Source organism: Periplaneta americana, chromosome 17 (assembly GCF_040183065.1).
Source record: "Periplaneta americana isolate PAMFEO1 chromosome 17, P.americana_PAMFEO1_priV1, whole genome shotgun sequence".
Taxonomy (NCBI): domain Eukaryota; kingdom Metazoa; phylum Arthropoda; class Insecta; order Blattodea; family Blattidae; genus Periplaneta; species Periplaneta americana.
The window spans coordinates 6970896-6987564 of NC_091133.1; the positions used below are offsets into that span (position 1 = coordinate 6970896).

Consider the following 16669-nt stretch of genomic DNA (forward strand, 5'->3'; position numbering starts at 1 on the left):
TTAAATTTACAAACGCAAACGATCATTCATAAGTTGAGCTATATTATAATACAAAACAATTTAATTAAATTTAAGGTATAAACAATTCAACCAGTTGTGATATACAGAAATTGATAATACATATCATGCAAACTACTTCAAATTACAAACACAAACAATTTATCAGTAGAGCTATAGAGATTACTATTCAATTTAAAGCATATACAATTCATCGGCCAAAACTATACAAATATATACAATACAAAGTAACATACTTTCATTAAGCTATACAAATTTGTGCAATTAATATCAAGTAGATTAATTCAATTTATAATCATAAACAATTCATCAGTTGAGCTATACATATTACCATTCAATTTACAGTAGGTCTATATACAATTCATCAGTAGAGCTACACAGACTAGTAATCATTTTAAGAACATATACAATTCATCAGCCAAACTATACAAACATATACAATCAAATTAGTTCAATTTACAAACTTATTTTCGTTAAGCTATACAATTCATATTACTCCCTCCACGGATCTCCGACCGAATACTGATTGTTGTTTCTGCAACAGAAATAGAACTGATGGCCAATCAAACCCTCCTTGATCGCCAATCCTTTTTTGATCGGTGTTTCTGCAACTGGATCTAAGCATCTAGATTTAAAAAACTGACACTTCTCATTGTCCATTGTTGCGACAATTTGTGCAGAACATTGTAAACATCATAACATTTATCGTCGGTTCTATTTATGGGTATACTATTTATTACTCAAGAATAAGGGTTATCTCTAAAGTTCTAAACATCTCCGACATACCGCTATTTACGAATGGCCTTCTGATGACACAGTGTTTACAGTGTTTTGCATAAAATGTCGCAACAAATTGACAATGAGATAGATATGAGTGGGAACGTCGGTAAGGGCTAGTTTTTAAAATATAACAAGTTTATGTTTCATTCATACAGGAGACTGAAAATTAAGAAAAACAGTCTTCCACGTGTCTGGTTTCCAGTCAGTCGGGTTCCGCTGAGATAGGACCTACTTAGTAAATGTAACTTTCATGTGCAGTGTAGTGTGGTGTGTTGTGTTTTCATCATGAGTTCTGATACATCTGACAATGAATGCCAATCATCCACGAGGAAGAAAAGCCGCATTGGGACTCCAGAAAAGAAGAAATTGGTAAGAGGAGATTCGAATTTAAAATGTGATGCTCGAAATCAGAAATATAGAGCCGAATGGGAACAAGACCCACTTTTCAAAGCGTGGCTAGGACGTATAGCGGGTGTACAAAATATGGCATATTGCAAAGCTTGCCGCATAGAAATTAATGCGAAAATTAGTCATTTAAAATCTCACGCAAAAAGTGATAAACATTTGAGAGCAGTGAAAAGAGTTTTGCAAAGACAATGTACTCTATTTCAGTGTCGTACGGAGCCTATAAAGGAATCCATTACAGACAATGCAGTAAAGAGAGTGGAACTGTTATGGGCTGGACTCATTGCGGAGCACAATCTCCCAATGAGGGTTGCTGGCCACATTGTGGCCGTATCGAAGGCAGCGTATCGCAATTCGAAAACGGCACCGGAAGTGTCACTTGGTAGGACTAAGGCAACTTCTATAATTACAAATGTAGTTGGGACGTGCCATTTCGAAGATATTTCAGAAAAACTAAGGGAATCGAAGTTCAGTGTCATAATAGATGAATCAACAGATATCGGTTCAGTGAAAACTCTCGCGATCTGTGTGAGGTTTGTGGCACATAAGGATGATACTAAAGGGGGTGTCGTTACGTAGTTACAAGGTTTTGGAAACTTGTCCAAATTTTTAGTGGTAGTGATCCCGATGCAACAGCACAGGGAGCAACTGCAGCTCGACTGTACGAGTAGTGTAACTTATAAAGACATTCAGAGATGCAAACGTGCCCCTTACCAATATTTTAGGGTTTGCCTCCGATGGGTGCAATACCATGTTTGATGCAGATAATTCAGTGGCAAGTCGACTGCGAGAAAACCTGCCACGCATCATGACAATGAAGTGCATATCCCACTCATTACACTTGTGCGCGAGCCAAGCCTGCAAGGTGCTACCGCGAGAATGTGAAGACCTCGCGTGGGACGTGTATTCATACTTTAAACACAGCAGCAAAAGACAGGCCCAGTTACAAGAATATCAAGAATTCTGTAACGTTGACCCCCACAAGATGCTACGACCGTCACAAACTCGATGGCTTTCTTTAATGCACGTAGTGTTCTACTGGAACAATGGAATGCCTTGAAAACGTGTTTCATTCTTGAGGCTTTCGGACGAAATGAGACTGCAAGTGAGTTACTGGCGAAATTTAACAATCCTGTAATTAAAGTTAATTTAACATTCTTGGCGTGGGTACTACCAAAATTCACGAATGCAAATCAATTATTTCAAAGTGACAAAATTGTGTTGAATGCCCTACACAAGAAAATGATGGAGGTGTACCAGTCACTTCTAGCATGTTTCATGGACGAAGCATGTTTAAAGAGGATGGACGTAAAAATGTACAACCTGATGAGAAAAGACTGTTCGTCCCTTTACAAAATGTTTACGTGGGCGTTGCTGTGAATAATTTACCGGGAACTGAAATCAAAGGCAGAAATGAAATATCTGGATTAAAAACCCGTTGTAGAGATTTTTATATCGTGGCGTGCAAAGAAATTAAAAACAGGTACGATTTCGGCGATGAAGTGCTCCTAAAATTGGCTTTATTTACTTCACGCATAGCCATGGAAGCAATGCTAGAACGAAATCCCTTGTTCCTCTAATGTCCAAGCTACCACGCATGATAGACTCGACATAGAAAAAATGCAACAGATCGATGATCAGTGGAGAAATATTACTTGGATGAAATTTCCTCTAGAATGGTCAACCATGGACCTGGACAAATTTTGGATCCATGTGCGCAATTACACGGATGAATTAGGGGAGTGTAATTTTCGGGAATTGGCCGATTTCGCTTTAGATGCTCTTGTAACCCCTCATTCCAGTGCGACATGTGAACTCTATTTTCGAAAGTGAATGTGATCAAAACAAAGTCACGCAATAAGCTTGCTACGAGCACACTAAATGGTCTCCTCAGCGTATAGATAATTATACAATATGGACACTTCGCAGGACTGATTCCAATGACCTTCAAACTAGTTTGAGTGTGACATTCTGTTTCCCCCAGGAGTTGGCGCTGACATCACACCAGCTAGCAGTCGACACAGCAGAAATATAACATTTACAATTAATAGATCTACGTAAATTATGTACTCAAATAAAATAAATTGGACCCATGAAATAATAAATCCGTCATTAACTGTAATGTGTAGACTCTAGTGTTCCTTTATAATGAGAGTTGAGACGTTGACTCTAACAACAATTAAAATATGTAATGATTTGATAGCACTGAAAACTCTTATGCGAAGTAAAACCATATTGTACCTATATTATATTGTATACAAATATTAAACGAATTTGATACATAATTTTATAAGGTATTATATTATTTTATAATATAATTTATTATATCTAAAATATAAAAAAAAAATTATTATTACTAGTTTGCCATTGAGAAATAAGGAAAAGCTGTTAACTTGAATTTATTTGAAGCAAAGCGTTACTTAATTATGCAATAAGGTAGGCGATGTTTGGATCGCGTGTCTCAACTCTACTCACAATTATTATCTTAGCGTGTGCTCGATTACACTAACCTCTAGCGCTTGAAAGTGGAAGTAAACGCCGGCGCACAGAGAAACAAAGCACAGGAAAATTCGCTCAGTGTCCATTCTTTGTAATCCCTATTTGCTGGTCTCCTGTTATCATCACAGTGTGTGCAGCCCACAGGATGCCCCAATTTCGGCCTACTGATCGCATGCTAAGATCAATCACCAAGTCAGTATTATATCCTAAGGCAGGACAAAATGATGAACAACAGGAAGAAGAAGAAAAAGGAGGATGATGGCTTCTTCAATGTGTGTTAGTGTTGACAAAATGTTGACTGTAAATATGCACGTAGACAATATGACTTTTTTGTGTCTGTTAGCAAGTGTTATCACAAGGATCAACTATACTTCATTAGGTGAGTTAATAAATACTTTCCCTTTTTTATATTCGCGCATCCTTTGTAGACTGGATTGAGCAACGCTTTACCAAACCTATAGAAGTGTGTTGATGTTTAGGCCTATGTACTGATTTTTCGGTTTGTAAGAAATAATTATGAAGCCATTATTATAAATATTAACATTAATAACCCCATTAATAATAATAATAATAATCGTAGCTCTTTCGAGTTATTTTTATGAAATTAATATAATAGGCAATGAAATCATCGTTAAACGCAGCACATTGAACAACATAATATACGCAAATTCTTCAAGTTTTGAGCGTAGCTGAATTTTAGTCTTTGAAGCTGAATTTCAAAATGTTTGTAGCCAACTCGCTCGTGTTCAGGTTGGCAACGCTGCTCAAGTCATTCTCTGATATCTCTATTTTTTCAGTAATTTTCAGGATATGCACATAATTAGATGAGGAGATCCAGTGTCTATGAAGTCCATTTTCCCCACAACTACATTAGCTACTTACCTTCCACAGGAGTCTGTAGTTTCATCCACGGAAACCCAAATAAGTGAATCTCCTATGTCGTTTCTAATTTCTTGGAGGATCTAAAATTTTTCATTTTAGTATGTTATATTACGACGCTTTATCAACATCTTCGGTTATTTGGCGTCTGAATGAGATGAAGGTGATAATGCCGGTGAAATGAGTGCATCTGCCCTATAATATATCGAGCGGTATTTTAATTCATAATAATGCGTTTAATAAATATTATTGGTGCTGAAGATTTATTTTCTAATTGCAATGGTATATTAATTAGTATAATATATGATTGATCTAAATGTTCCATCATTCGTCTGTTTATACGTGCGCGAAGTGTAGATTATAATCTTGTCATTAAATTTTAATTTTTCACTGTAAATGGAGGAAAACAGATAACTTATTTATCTGTACAATATGAAAAAACAATTAAAGTAAAAAACAACTGAGCTGCTATTTAGTCATTCCAAATGGATCTCCTTTACTCCCGATAAATCTCCATCTGAATCGCTGCTTACTTCTTTTTCTCCTTCTTCTTATTCTCCAGAATCCTCACCTAAATGAATAATGCAATTGTCCACAGCTTCTTCTATTAGAAGAATCTGCTTCACAATTCCTCTTCATATTTCATGGATTTTTCACACTTCTTCTTCCAAGATTCTTCCGTGATTTCATTAAATTTTTATCTTATCAGTGCTATGTCATCATCCATTTTGAATGTAGTGTTGTTTGCAGCAATCCTAGTTAATGTCATCTTAGAAACTCCTATTGCTGCTGCCTCTCTTTGCCGCACCTTCATAACATCAATGAGAAATATCCCGGCTTCCCTTTCTTTTTTCACGAATTCCATCACATTATATATCACCACGCGAGTTTGACTATGTAGAACTTTGCCCGATAATGTACTACTCATCATAAACGACAGCCACACATAGACATGTTCTTACACAGAATACAGCCTTCGCAACATAGCTGTACCGTTCTAGTCTACAGTACAGAGCAGTAGGCAGACAGTGGTGGGTGATGTGCTCTATGCGTCTGCGCGAACAAGGCAGCTTGCTAGTTTGAGGCATCTGTACTCTTGCCATATTCACTGTGCATTCAACACTGTGTTCATCCTTAGTATGTGTACAGGAGAGTTTGATAAAAACAGACTGACCAACCCTATCTGTCGGCAAGACTTTGAACCTTTGCTCGGTTCAAAGCAACACACATTTCTTATAGTGCACTAGAAAGCAATCATATGTAAACGTGGTATGTATACAGTCAACTCTGGATATATAATGAACTCGGGTATAGTGAACCAGTGGCGTAGCGTCAATGTAAGCTAAAAAGCTCAGCTTCCCCTGTTAATAATAATTTCATAATAAACCTGCAGTCTATGGACAATATTATTTATTAATTTTAATAGAATTTATATTTACGCGTTAAATATTGTCATGCGGCAGCTCAGGATGATTTTTGATGCAGCTGTAAACAAGAAGCCTGCACACACCAGCTTCCAAACAGACTGGTTTCTTTCACTCATTCTTCTGTGTAACCCACCCCGCAGATTTTCCATCCCCTTCTAACCTAACTATCCTGATCGCAAGGGTAGCAAGAAGCTAGCTTTTACATTGAAAAATAAGCAGTTTCCGAGTTATCTCTTTTCGTCAGTTGTGTTCAGTTGAAGTGTTAGTGTGCATTGTGGCTGATATAATAAATAATGAGTGAAATAACAGTTCCTGACATCAATTTACTTCAATTTTTTTAGGACAATTCTATTATCAAGACTGCCTTACGAACAAAAGTGTGATCTAAAAAACAAATGACCGACTCGCTTGCTGTCAATGAAGGACACAACCAAAAGACAGATGCATGCTTACGTAATGATACTAATACTGTATCTATTGACCGTTAATATTGTGATTTCTCTAAGAATGACAGGGAATGAGTTAATGTTATACGTATACGTGTCTATTTGTTAGAGATATGTGTAAATCGTGAAATCATATTTTACTACGTACCATTTGAGGTCATGCCTTATTGGTGTTTCGAGGTTCCGACCAATCTTCGACTGCTGACTTGACATTGACTACTATTTATTTTGAGACTATATTTTTGTAATGCGTTTTCTCATATTGCATGAAAGACAACTTGAATTAGCTTCCCCTGCTGAAGATTTCATGCTACGCCACTGTAGTGAACATTCGGCTATGCTGTTTAATCAACTGTCCGAAGACAGGTTTGAACCTCACAAGAGATACCACAAAGACACCACCTATCAGGCAACTAGGCCAGGAGATAATCGGGTAGGGTGGCCAGTTCCTTTCCCCTCTATTCCATACATCGCCAACTAGCTACATATTGCATTAGTCAGACTTCATATGGATCATTCAGCTATTGTGAACCTAAATCGTTGGTCCTGATCCGCATACATTAATATTTCCATTTTAGTAAACCCTCGCCAAGATTATAGTGAACCTTGCAACCTGACAAATTCTTATTTGAAGTCAGACCTTCTTGTATAAAATTAAAAGAATGTGTTGAGAACAACATTCTAAGTTTCTTACTCCTATAATCAAAGGACAAAGGTAGAATTAGTGATTCATACACAATGACCTGTACTGTAAATCCAGGCAACACGTGACGACCTTGCCTCACTCAACCATCGAAGGGTTCATTCTGTTCTCAGGTACTTTACTCTACTGATATTTGTAATCCTCCACCGTCAAAAGGTTGCCTTTTGTTCTCAGAAATATTTCCATTATGACGAATAGCAGCGAAACAACGGAAAATGAAATTGCTTTGTTTTATTAAAAGGGGACGGACATTATTTTCAGAGCATAAATGACGGTAAGATCTCAATGGCTTTCAAACTCCATCAACCCTCTCTGTTTCCATTAAGTGTCCCGGGAAATTTCAAGGCTGAGTACGTAGTTACATCATAACAGCGTTTGTCATTTCTATCTGATTAATCTGTTTCTAGTGTTTCAACAGTGAATGTACTATATAAAAATGTCGAAGCGTAAAGTGTTTTCTTTGGCAGATATTGTGAACATGGTCTTTCGCAAGCGGACGTTGATCGACAGCATAGGGTAAGTTAATCAAGTGTGAGTAACAATGTTCAGTCTAATCCATTAAACAAAAATGAAATATTTTATTTTTAATTCACAATTGCATTCATTTCTGTCATTTAAAGTTAGGGGAGAGACACTTGGGATATAATGAACTAAATATGCAAGTCCGCAGAAGTTCACTATATCCGGAGTTGAATGTACTTCAAATATGCAAGACCTTCTTTGAGCTCCGTAAATAGGATCCGAATACAGATAACTACAAGAAACATCTTATCTGAATGAATTCTTGGAAGGATGCTCACATTCATGTCGTTTCAAGCCATTCCAGCACACAAAGCATTTCCCACAAACATCACACTTAAAGGGCTTCTCGGCAGAATGCAAACGTGTATGCACCGACAAATTAGTAGAGCGTGAGAAACATTTCCCACAAACACTGCATTTAAATGGCTTCTCGCCAGAGTGCGTACGTGAATGCACTGTGAGGTCACTCGAGGTAACAAAGCATTTTCCACAGATGTCACATTTGTATGGCTTCTCGCCAGTATGCGAACGTGCATGAACTCTCACTTCACTCCAGCTTGCAAAACATTTCCCGCAAACATTACATTTGTGTGGCTTCTCTCCAGAATGTGTGCGTGAATGCAAAGTCAATGCAGATGATTGTATGAAACATTTACCACAAATATGGCACATGAATGGCTTTTCGCCAGAATGGGTACGTAAATGTATTGTTAATTGATGAGACGTAGCAAAACATTTCCCGCAAATGTTGCATTTGTATGGCTTCTCGCCAGTATGCGTACGTGCATGTACTCTAGACGCAGACGAATGAACAAAACGCTTTCCACATACGTCGCATTTGAATGGCTTCTCGCCAGAGTGCGTACGTTCGTGTATCGTAACATAGCCAGAGTGTACAAAACTTTTCCCACAGACACTACATTTGAATGGCCTCTCGCCAGAATGCCTACGTATATGCACTATAAGATCACCCGATTGTGCAAAAGATTTCCCACAAACGTCGCATTTGAATGGTTTCTCGACTGAATGCGTACGTGCATGCACTGTGAGACATTTGTGCTTTGCAAAAATTTTCCCACACACATCGCAACTGTACGGTTTGTCGCAATTGCGTCTACTTAAGTGCGTCAAGAGATTTGAATATCGTAAAAAATATTTCCCACAGGTATCGCAGTCATAGGTCCTCTCGCTGGTGTGGGTGCGCATATGCATTTCGAGGCTTTGCGCAGACTGTAACAATTCGCCACACACATCACACTTAAATGAACGTTCGTCACTTTGAATGTCGGGCTTGGATTCCACGTCATTTCCTCTTCTAACGAACTGATGGTAAATCAGAGGTTCAGGTGTGCTTTGTCTAACACCATTCTTTATCAGACAATTCTCAGGTATTGTGCACTTCACATGCGGTGTTTCATTCCAGTCAGTATTCAAAGTGCTGTAAACAGAAGATGTAATTAGTGAAAGTTACGACCATCACAGCAATAAATACAAAAATAATCAGCATTGTCAAAAAAGTAAACTGTCGTAAAATAGAGAGCATTGAAATAAATTAGAGGATTTACATACGCTGTAAGATGTAGTTTGAAATATCGAACATATCACATGTTAAAAGACAGACTGGCGGAATAAAAGTACAGTACAGACACTTTGCATGCTGTTAACCCCAGTTCGAATCCTGGCGTGCCCGCGTTGAATTTATGTTGTACAACAACTGTGTTAGATGGTAGGTTACACGTCGAATATCTGTTATGCTATTGGCATTCCAACATTGTTGCTTTACTCATCTGATTATCTTCTACAATATGAGTGCTGATAGTTTCTCGATAATTTAATTGCGCATAACAAGTATGTTGTCATGATTTTTTTTTTATAGACCGAAGATTGAGAAAAAATTTCTAATGACAATATACATGAGTTTAGAAGGTCAATTAAATCATCACAGAGAAATTATCAAGCACGAATTGTATTCAGTGAGATAATTCCGATGCGTGAATTTTTATAACATAACCATGATGTTCATGTTCATGGCAGTGACTTAACTCTTTCACCTTCACTACTTTTATTACAAGGAGAACAAAGCAGATATCTGAAATTTAATTTATTTAAACACAACTGAACACTTCGTTATAACAACATAATGAACCACCATTAATGAAGAGGAATATGCATGAGTATAGGCTTACTATCGAAGCAGATATGATGTTAAAAAAAATGAATGTAGCATAAGCAAATCACCCATAGAGCTACTATTGTCAGTTTATTTTGGCTATGTACATTCGGTCATATCATATGGAATAATATTCTGGGGATCATCATCAAATTCTTTTCATATATTTAAAATACAAAAATGAATAATTATAATTATGAAGCAAGTATCCATTCGCACAAAATAAAGGATTTTTCAAGGAACTTAAAATTTTACCAGTACCCTGTGTTTATATCCTAGAAACGGTATGCTTTATTCATAAAAATTTAAATTCCTTTAAAACAAACTCAGAATATCACGAGCACAATACTAGGACATCCAATAATATACATTTGAATTATCACAGACTTGCTAAAACTCTCAACACCCCTACACATACTCGCAGTAATTTATATAATAAACTTCCCCCACATGTCAAGCCACATAACAATAGTATGTTTAAGAAATCTGTTAAAAATATATTACTGACACACATGCCAATGTGCACAAAGGAATATTTAAATATAAAGTTTTAAATTTTAACCATTTATTCTTGTGTGTACTGCCCTTCTGTTCACTCTTGTTTCATGTGTCTGGAGACCCTACTGGAAGAGAGGCGGCATCATGACTCAGAGAAAGAAAAATCAAATTGTCTGCTAGTGTGTGATTACAAAATAATTAACTGTGAATCTCTTAAAAGAAACTAACCATCTTATTTACAAGTAACTATTCTAGTGTGTTATGCATTACTGACCGAATTAGCAGTATTAGTAGTACGTTATTTGCTTAGTGATTAACTACATTATATTCTAAGTAACTAGTATCCTATTTAATAAACATGTGACATGTTACCATAGATTAAGATGACTGTAAAATTATTGTATCATTGTTAGATTAGTACATTGACGATGCCATGAATAATTGTATTCCAACGGCTAATAATCCATCCATCCATCCACCCATCCATCCATCCAACCAACGAGCACAGATGCATAGAGTAGACATGAACAGCTTGAAGGTGAAGCCGATTTTGTGGGCGGTTGATTTGGATATGAAATTTCTAAAATTAATATTGGTAATAGGTTATTATCTATTAAATTTTATTTTATTCAAGATTTATAGGTTCTATATGATTTATACCTTATATTTCTACTTATGGAATATCTAATACTCCATTATCTTTAGGTTAAATTTCATATAGACAGTCGCCATTATGATGCTACCAAAATATTGGGCTCCCGGTTAGCACATGGGCAGTTGATTGTGATGTTGCATCGTTGTTTTAATTAATAAATGAACTAATTTCAAGATGCCTACATGTGCTGCGTATGTCTGCACAAACAGGTTTTAAAAAAAAAAAAAAAAATCCTGGACTAACTTTTCACAGGTAAATATGCATGTGTGAAATGTACTTATTACCGGTACATAATGAATGATTTAGCCTATATTAGTCGGTTAGATTCATATTGTTCACGTATTAGTTTGATTAAGAGAAAGGATTAGTGTACTGATATTATTGTAATTAATTTTTATAATCACGACATCAGACATGCTTTGCAGACTTAGCATTTACGAGCGAAGCTAACCTAACAACCCATGTTGGAAGTTCGTGTCGCGTGCTATAGAAAATGGGTGTACCGAGGTTTCTCTTCTACCGAATGCACGTATTCATTTGATGAAGAAAAAGAAATAATGTATTAATATTATTGTAATTAATTTTTATAATCACGAAATCAGACATGCTTTGCAGACTTAGCACTTACGACTAAAGCTAACCTAACAACCCATGTTGGAAGTTTGTGTCCCGTGCTATAGAAAATGGGTGTACCGAGGTTTCTCTTCAACTGAATGCACATATTCGTTTGATGAAGAAAAAGAAATAGTGTATTAATATTGTAATTAATTTTTATAATCACAACATCAGATGATAAGGTTGCTGACAGCTGCTGTCTTAAAGCAATCAGAAAGGTACGTCACACAACTTATATTTTTTTTTCAAGATTATAATCCTAACAGTCTCTGAAAAAGAAAATTATATGTACGCACTTTTAACACTGGTAAGCTAGGACCTATCCGGAAACTCGTACAAAAGTAGCTTCATGAACTCGGTCGTGATCTAACTTGACCCACTTGGTAATAAAACTTCACTTTTGTTCGCCATTATAATCTAATTATATACTATAAACGAAGAGTCTATCAAATGTTATATGGTTAAGAGTATTCCACTTTTTCTCTAAACAAAATCGGGACATCTATACAAAATACTGGCAAAAGGAAGAGAATGATAATTTGCATTAGGAAGCAAGTTGCATTATTAAATTGAAGCAAATGGATCAACTTATAAAAGTAATTATTATAGGTTATTTTTTTTATTGAACTAGTAGCAAAATAAGGTCAAACCATTATCTTCCTTTTTTATCATCATTGTTTATTTAACTTTCCAGAGTACATATTAAATACCATACTGCAATTTGAAGAGCTGTCAATTTAAATATGTATAGCCTATATGTGATTTATCGATGACAGTTTTGCAATTTTTGCTAAAACTACGAGCCTAGCGATTCTGTATTACGAAAAAAACAAGAAAGTGTGAGTCCTCCAGGAAATTAGGGACATACGGAATCCCTATTATCATAAGATTTTCTATAACGTAATAGCTATTTTGCAATGTCTTGGTAGCAACAAGATGGCGTCAGGTCCATCAAAGCGGCTTCACTCCGTCCTATGGTATTAAGATGCTAGTGTCTACTCTACATATGCTGTGCTCGTTGCATCCAACCATCCATCCATCCATCTATATTTTTACTAAAACAATTATGAATAGTACAATGAAGACATTCTTCTCAATAATAAAAAAATCTCAACACAATATTCTTAGTCACGAGTTATATTAAAATATTATGTTTTTACTCAAACAGCTAAGACATTCTTTCACTACATTCAAAACTTAATCTTTCCCAGAATCAACACTTTCCAGCAAACGTGTATTGTTCATCTCTGTTTTTTCAACTGTTATCAGTCTCTGGTCGTAAGCATGGTGGACTGGTTGAATGTAAGGCAGATTACATTATTTCTTTAGTCACAGATCTTGGTCCAGCATATAGATTTCCTAAGTTAGCACATTCAAACGAGATTGGGCTTCCAGCTTAGCTGGTTACAGACAAGTTCTCATTAAGAGTTTCCTTGTAATATAACAAATTGTTCTTTTTCCACAACATATTGAGTCATGATACCGGTTTCTTGATCACGTTTTTTTTTTCTTTTTGTAATTGCTTTTTCAAGACTGTGCGTAAATTAGAAGTTTTCAACTGACATATCTGTTACATGAAAAGCTTTCTCTTTTCTTCACTTTGAGATTATGAAGTGCCAATCAGCAATATAAGTGGTTCCGTAGATCCAAAATCCGAATCATTTGGGAGGAAAGAGGGACCACCTATCATAAATTTAATGTCAAAATATATAATTACTTTGATGCAATTTCATAAGAAATACCTTTTGCATAATCTAGCACTACTCCCATCTACTTGAATATAAAACTGTTTGCTTATCAACTTTGCTACTCTTGATCCATCCCTATGAAGCGTAACTCATTTGTTTAATCAACCAACATAAACACATTATGACAAGAGAAAGAAACTAGTATCTAAAATGTTTCAACAACATGCCTGTGTTGCTTTATTGACACCTTCTCCATACATTTTAACCTGGAGTTACAATTTGAATTACCCCGAAAGTATTTTCAGAAACTACTTTCCCTTCTGCAGTTTTATTTTCCGTGGCAAAATTTCCTTTCTTCTTCTTCTTCCTCGCTTGCTTCTTGCTGTCATAGTTTTTCCTCTTTCTGTTTCTTTTCTTAATTTTATGTTTTCCAATTTGTTGTTGTATAACCAAACAAACCTACCTGAATGTTATATCACCAGTACTTAATTTTTGAGGTTAGGCCTACATAAATTAATTTTATTACTACTCAAAACAAGTTTATTTAAAAAAATAACTAATGGATTTCAGTTCTGAGACGAACGTGGTAATGTATTTACTCGTACAATATTATTGATTAAATTATAAATCATTGATTAATATGTAAAACTTACCCGAAGGTTCTAACAGCTCAAATTCTGATGGTTCATAATTATCACCAGATCCTGCATTTGCCAAGATATTGAGTTTGCTATGTTAGATTGAGGATCCATCATTTTTCACAAAACAAAATGTAAATAAAATTTGTTTAATATTAATAAAACTATAGTACAACTAAACTGTAGCAAATCACACTTCAAAGTAGATACCGTAACAGGAAAAGTGTTGCAAATCAGACTTACACCACAATGGCTATTAGCAAATAAGCTGTTTCATTCGCTGATGAAATTGCTTCTGCCATTTATGAGAGTAAGAACAAAGCTAGAAGATACACAACTTCTTTTCCTAACAGATTTATAATTTAAATTTGCATCCCAGGATTTAACTCAGTTTTATTTTGCTGTAAGTCTCTCTTTCATCACTACCACAGCCTGTGTTCAGCGGTGCTTGGGAAATGCAGAAGATAGTACACATATCCTCTTTATGACTTATGGCAACATATAATAATTTATGTCACAACTTAATGTAGTAGATAAAGAAAAGTACAGATCAATACATGCACATTACACTCACCTCTCTGATAAGGCTTCAGATTCCTCTGTCGTTACTTCCACCTTAATCACCTGTTCCACTCTAACCATGTCAAATGTCTCTTCCTGAAAATTAAAAAAAATATATAACAGAGAAGAGTAGCTAATGCTGGCAGATTCTAGAGCTCTGAAATTAATGTTAATTGTTTTCTTACGTAACGAAACTTAATATAAACTATCGCAACTTACGTAATGTCAAACTAAGTATGTGCAAAGGATATGAATAACAATTTTATTTTCTTTTACTCATTTCAAACGTAAGTTCATATACTGACATCATCCTGCTTCTGAGCAGACTGCATTTGATATTGAAATTAAAGTATGTATGTATGTACGAGGGGTGTTCTTAAAGTAAGTTCCGTTTTCAATTATAGCCATCGCATCGCTGCAGTCGTTATTTTGCGCATGTGTGTTTTCTTCTTCAGTCCTCAGGCAAGCTGTGCATGTAATTTCAGAGCTTCAGTCCGTGTGTGTGGTTAGTTGTGATCAGTTGAAATGTTTAAAGTGATCGAGCACCCCACCGACTGTGAGATGCGGTCTGTTATCCGTTTCTTGAATGCGAGAAACATCAAACCAGCTGACATTCATCGTCAACTTTGTGAGGTGTATGGTGATGATGCCATTAGTGAGGGAATGGTCAGGAGATGGCCACACACAGCTCGTGACGACCAAAATCTCATCTCAAAATTTGGCTGGGAACAAATTGACTATCCTCTCTACAGCCCGGATTTGGCTCCAAATGACTTTCATCTCTTCCTGCATCACAAGAAATTCCTCGATGGTCAACGTTTTGATGGCGACGATGAAGTGAAAACAGCAGTGCGGGAGTGGTTCGCATAGGAGGCGGGCGAATTCTACAATGAGAGGATAGAAAGACGTGCCACGACTCGATAAATGCCTCAATAATGGTGGAGATTACTTTGAGAAGTAATTGAAGTGAGGGGAATACAATGCAACAAAAATGGATTGTAAATATCTTCCCGTTTACTTACTACACCCTTTTGGAACTTACTTTAAGAACACGCCTCGTATGTATTTATTAGCCGTCAGAATACAAGGATTCATGGCATCGTCAGATAACAATTACATGTTAATACAATAGTATAATAGTAATGTAAACAAATACAATAGTAATGACAACAATTATAATTACAACATAATAATAATCACTTTCTAACATTGTATACTTTATTATAATGACAATCTTGGCAGTTCGTGCTTCTACCAGGTACATGAAGAGGAAGGCAAGGAGCAGTAAACAGGGAAAACAACAGCAATCAATAACAGTATATAAAATAGAGATTGTTACATTTCCTGTTCAAGAAATGTTGAACAGGAGATTTAATTTTATTACTACTCAAAACAAGTTTATTTAATGAAATAACTAATGGATTTCAGTTCTGAGAAGAACGTGGTAATGTATTTACTCGTACAATATTACTGACTAAAATTATAAATCATTGATTAATACGTAAAATTTACCCGAAGGTTCTAACAGCTCAGATTCTGATGCTTCATAATTATCACCAGATCCTGCATTTGCCAAGATACTGAGTTTGCTATGTTAGATTGCGGATCTATCATTTTTCACAAATACAAAATGTAAATCAAATTTGTTTAATTTTAAATTTTAAGAACAGTGCTAAAAGAGATTTCTACTTCAAACTAGACGAAAGTGTCAAGCAACTTAAATACTATGAGGAGAGAAAGCATAATCCATCTTTTAAATTGGTAGCTCTGCAGTGTGATGCAAGCCCAGTCACAGTAGCTCTATTACACCAGAATATCACATTCAAAAGCACAACGGAATTAAAAAAAAAAAATTTTGTGTAATTTTCAATGTTGTTAAATGCATGTCAATATTCATTATTCCTGAATACTACTGTCACTAAACTGGCAAAAAAAAATTCTTTTAGACTATACTGCAATTCATTTTTCTTTTGCTCTGTGTATTTTTTTCCATAATGTATCAAAAAAGTCTTCGATACAATAATAAACATCTTACAGTAATATAATTAGTCAACTATTCAAAATGTTCTCGGGCTTTCAGCCAGGTAATAAGTTGGTGATCCAGCGAAGTTTCGAAGATGTTCATCTTCCTCGTCTTCAGGGTTAACTGGTAATTAGGGGGATAT

At 35.7% G+C, this 16669-nt stretch overlaps 1 protein-coding gene across 1 annotated transcript in view; it reads right to left on the reverse strand.

The window, feature by feature from the left end:
• Positions 1–7138: 7138 nt before the first annotated feature.
• Positions 7139–16669, reverse strand: part of LOC138693165 (zinc finger protein 665-like) — a 72904-nt gene continuing 63373 nt past the window's right edge. The window contains exons 8-9 of the mRNA XM_069816869.1: positions 14518–14600; positions 7139–9117 (exon numbers count right to left, since the gene is read on the reverse strand). Of these exons, the coding sequence (XP_069672970.1) occupies positions 7926–9117; positions 14518–14600 (1275 nt within the window). The 3' untranslated portion in view covers positions 7139–7925. The remainder of the gene's footprint in view (positions 9118–14517; positions 14601–16669) is intronic.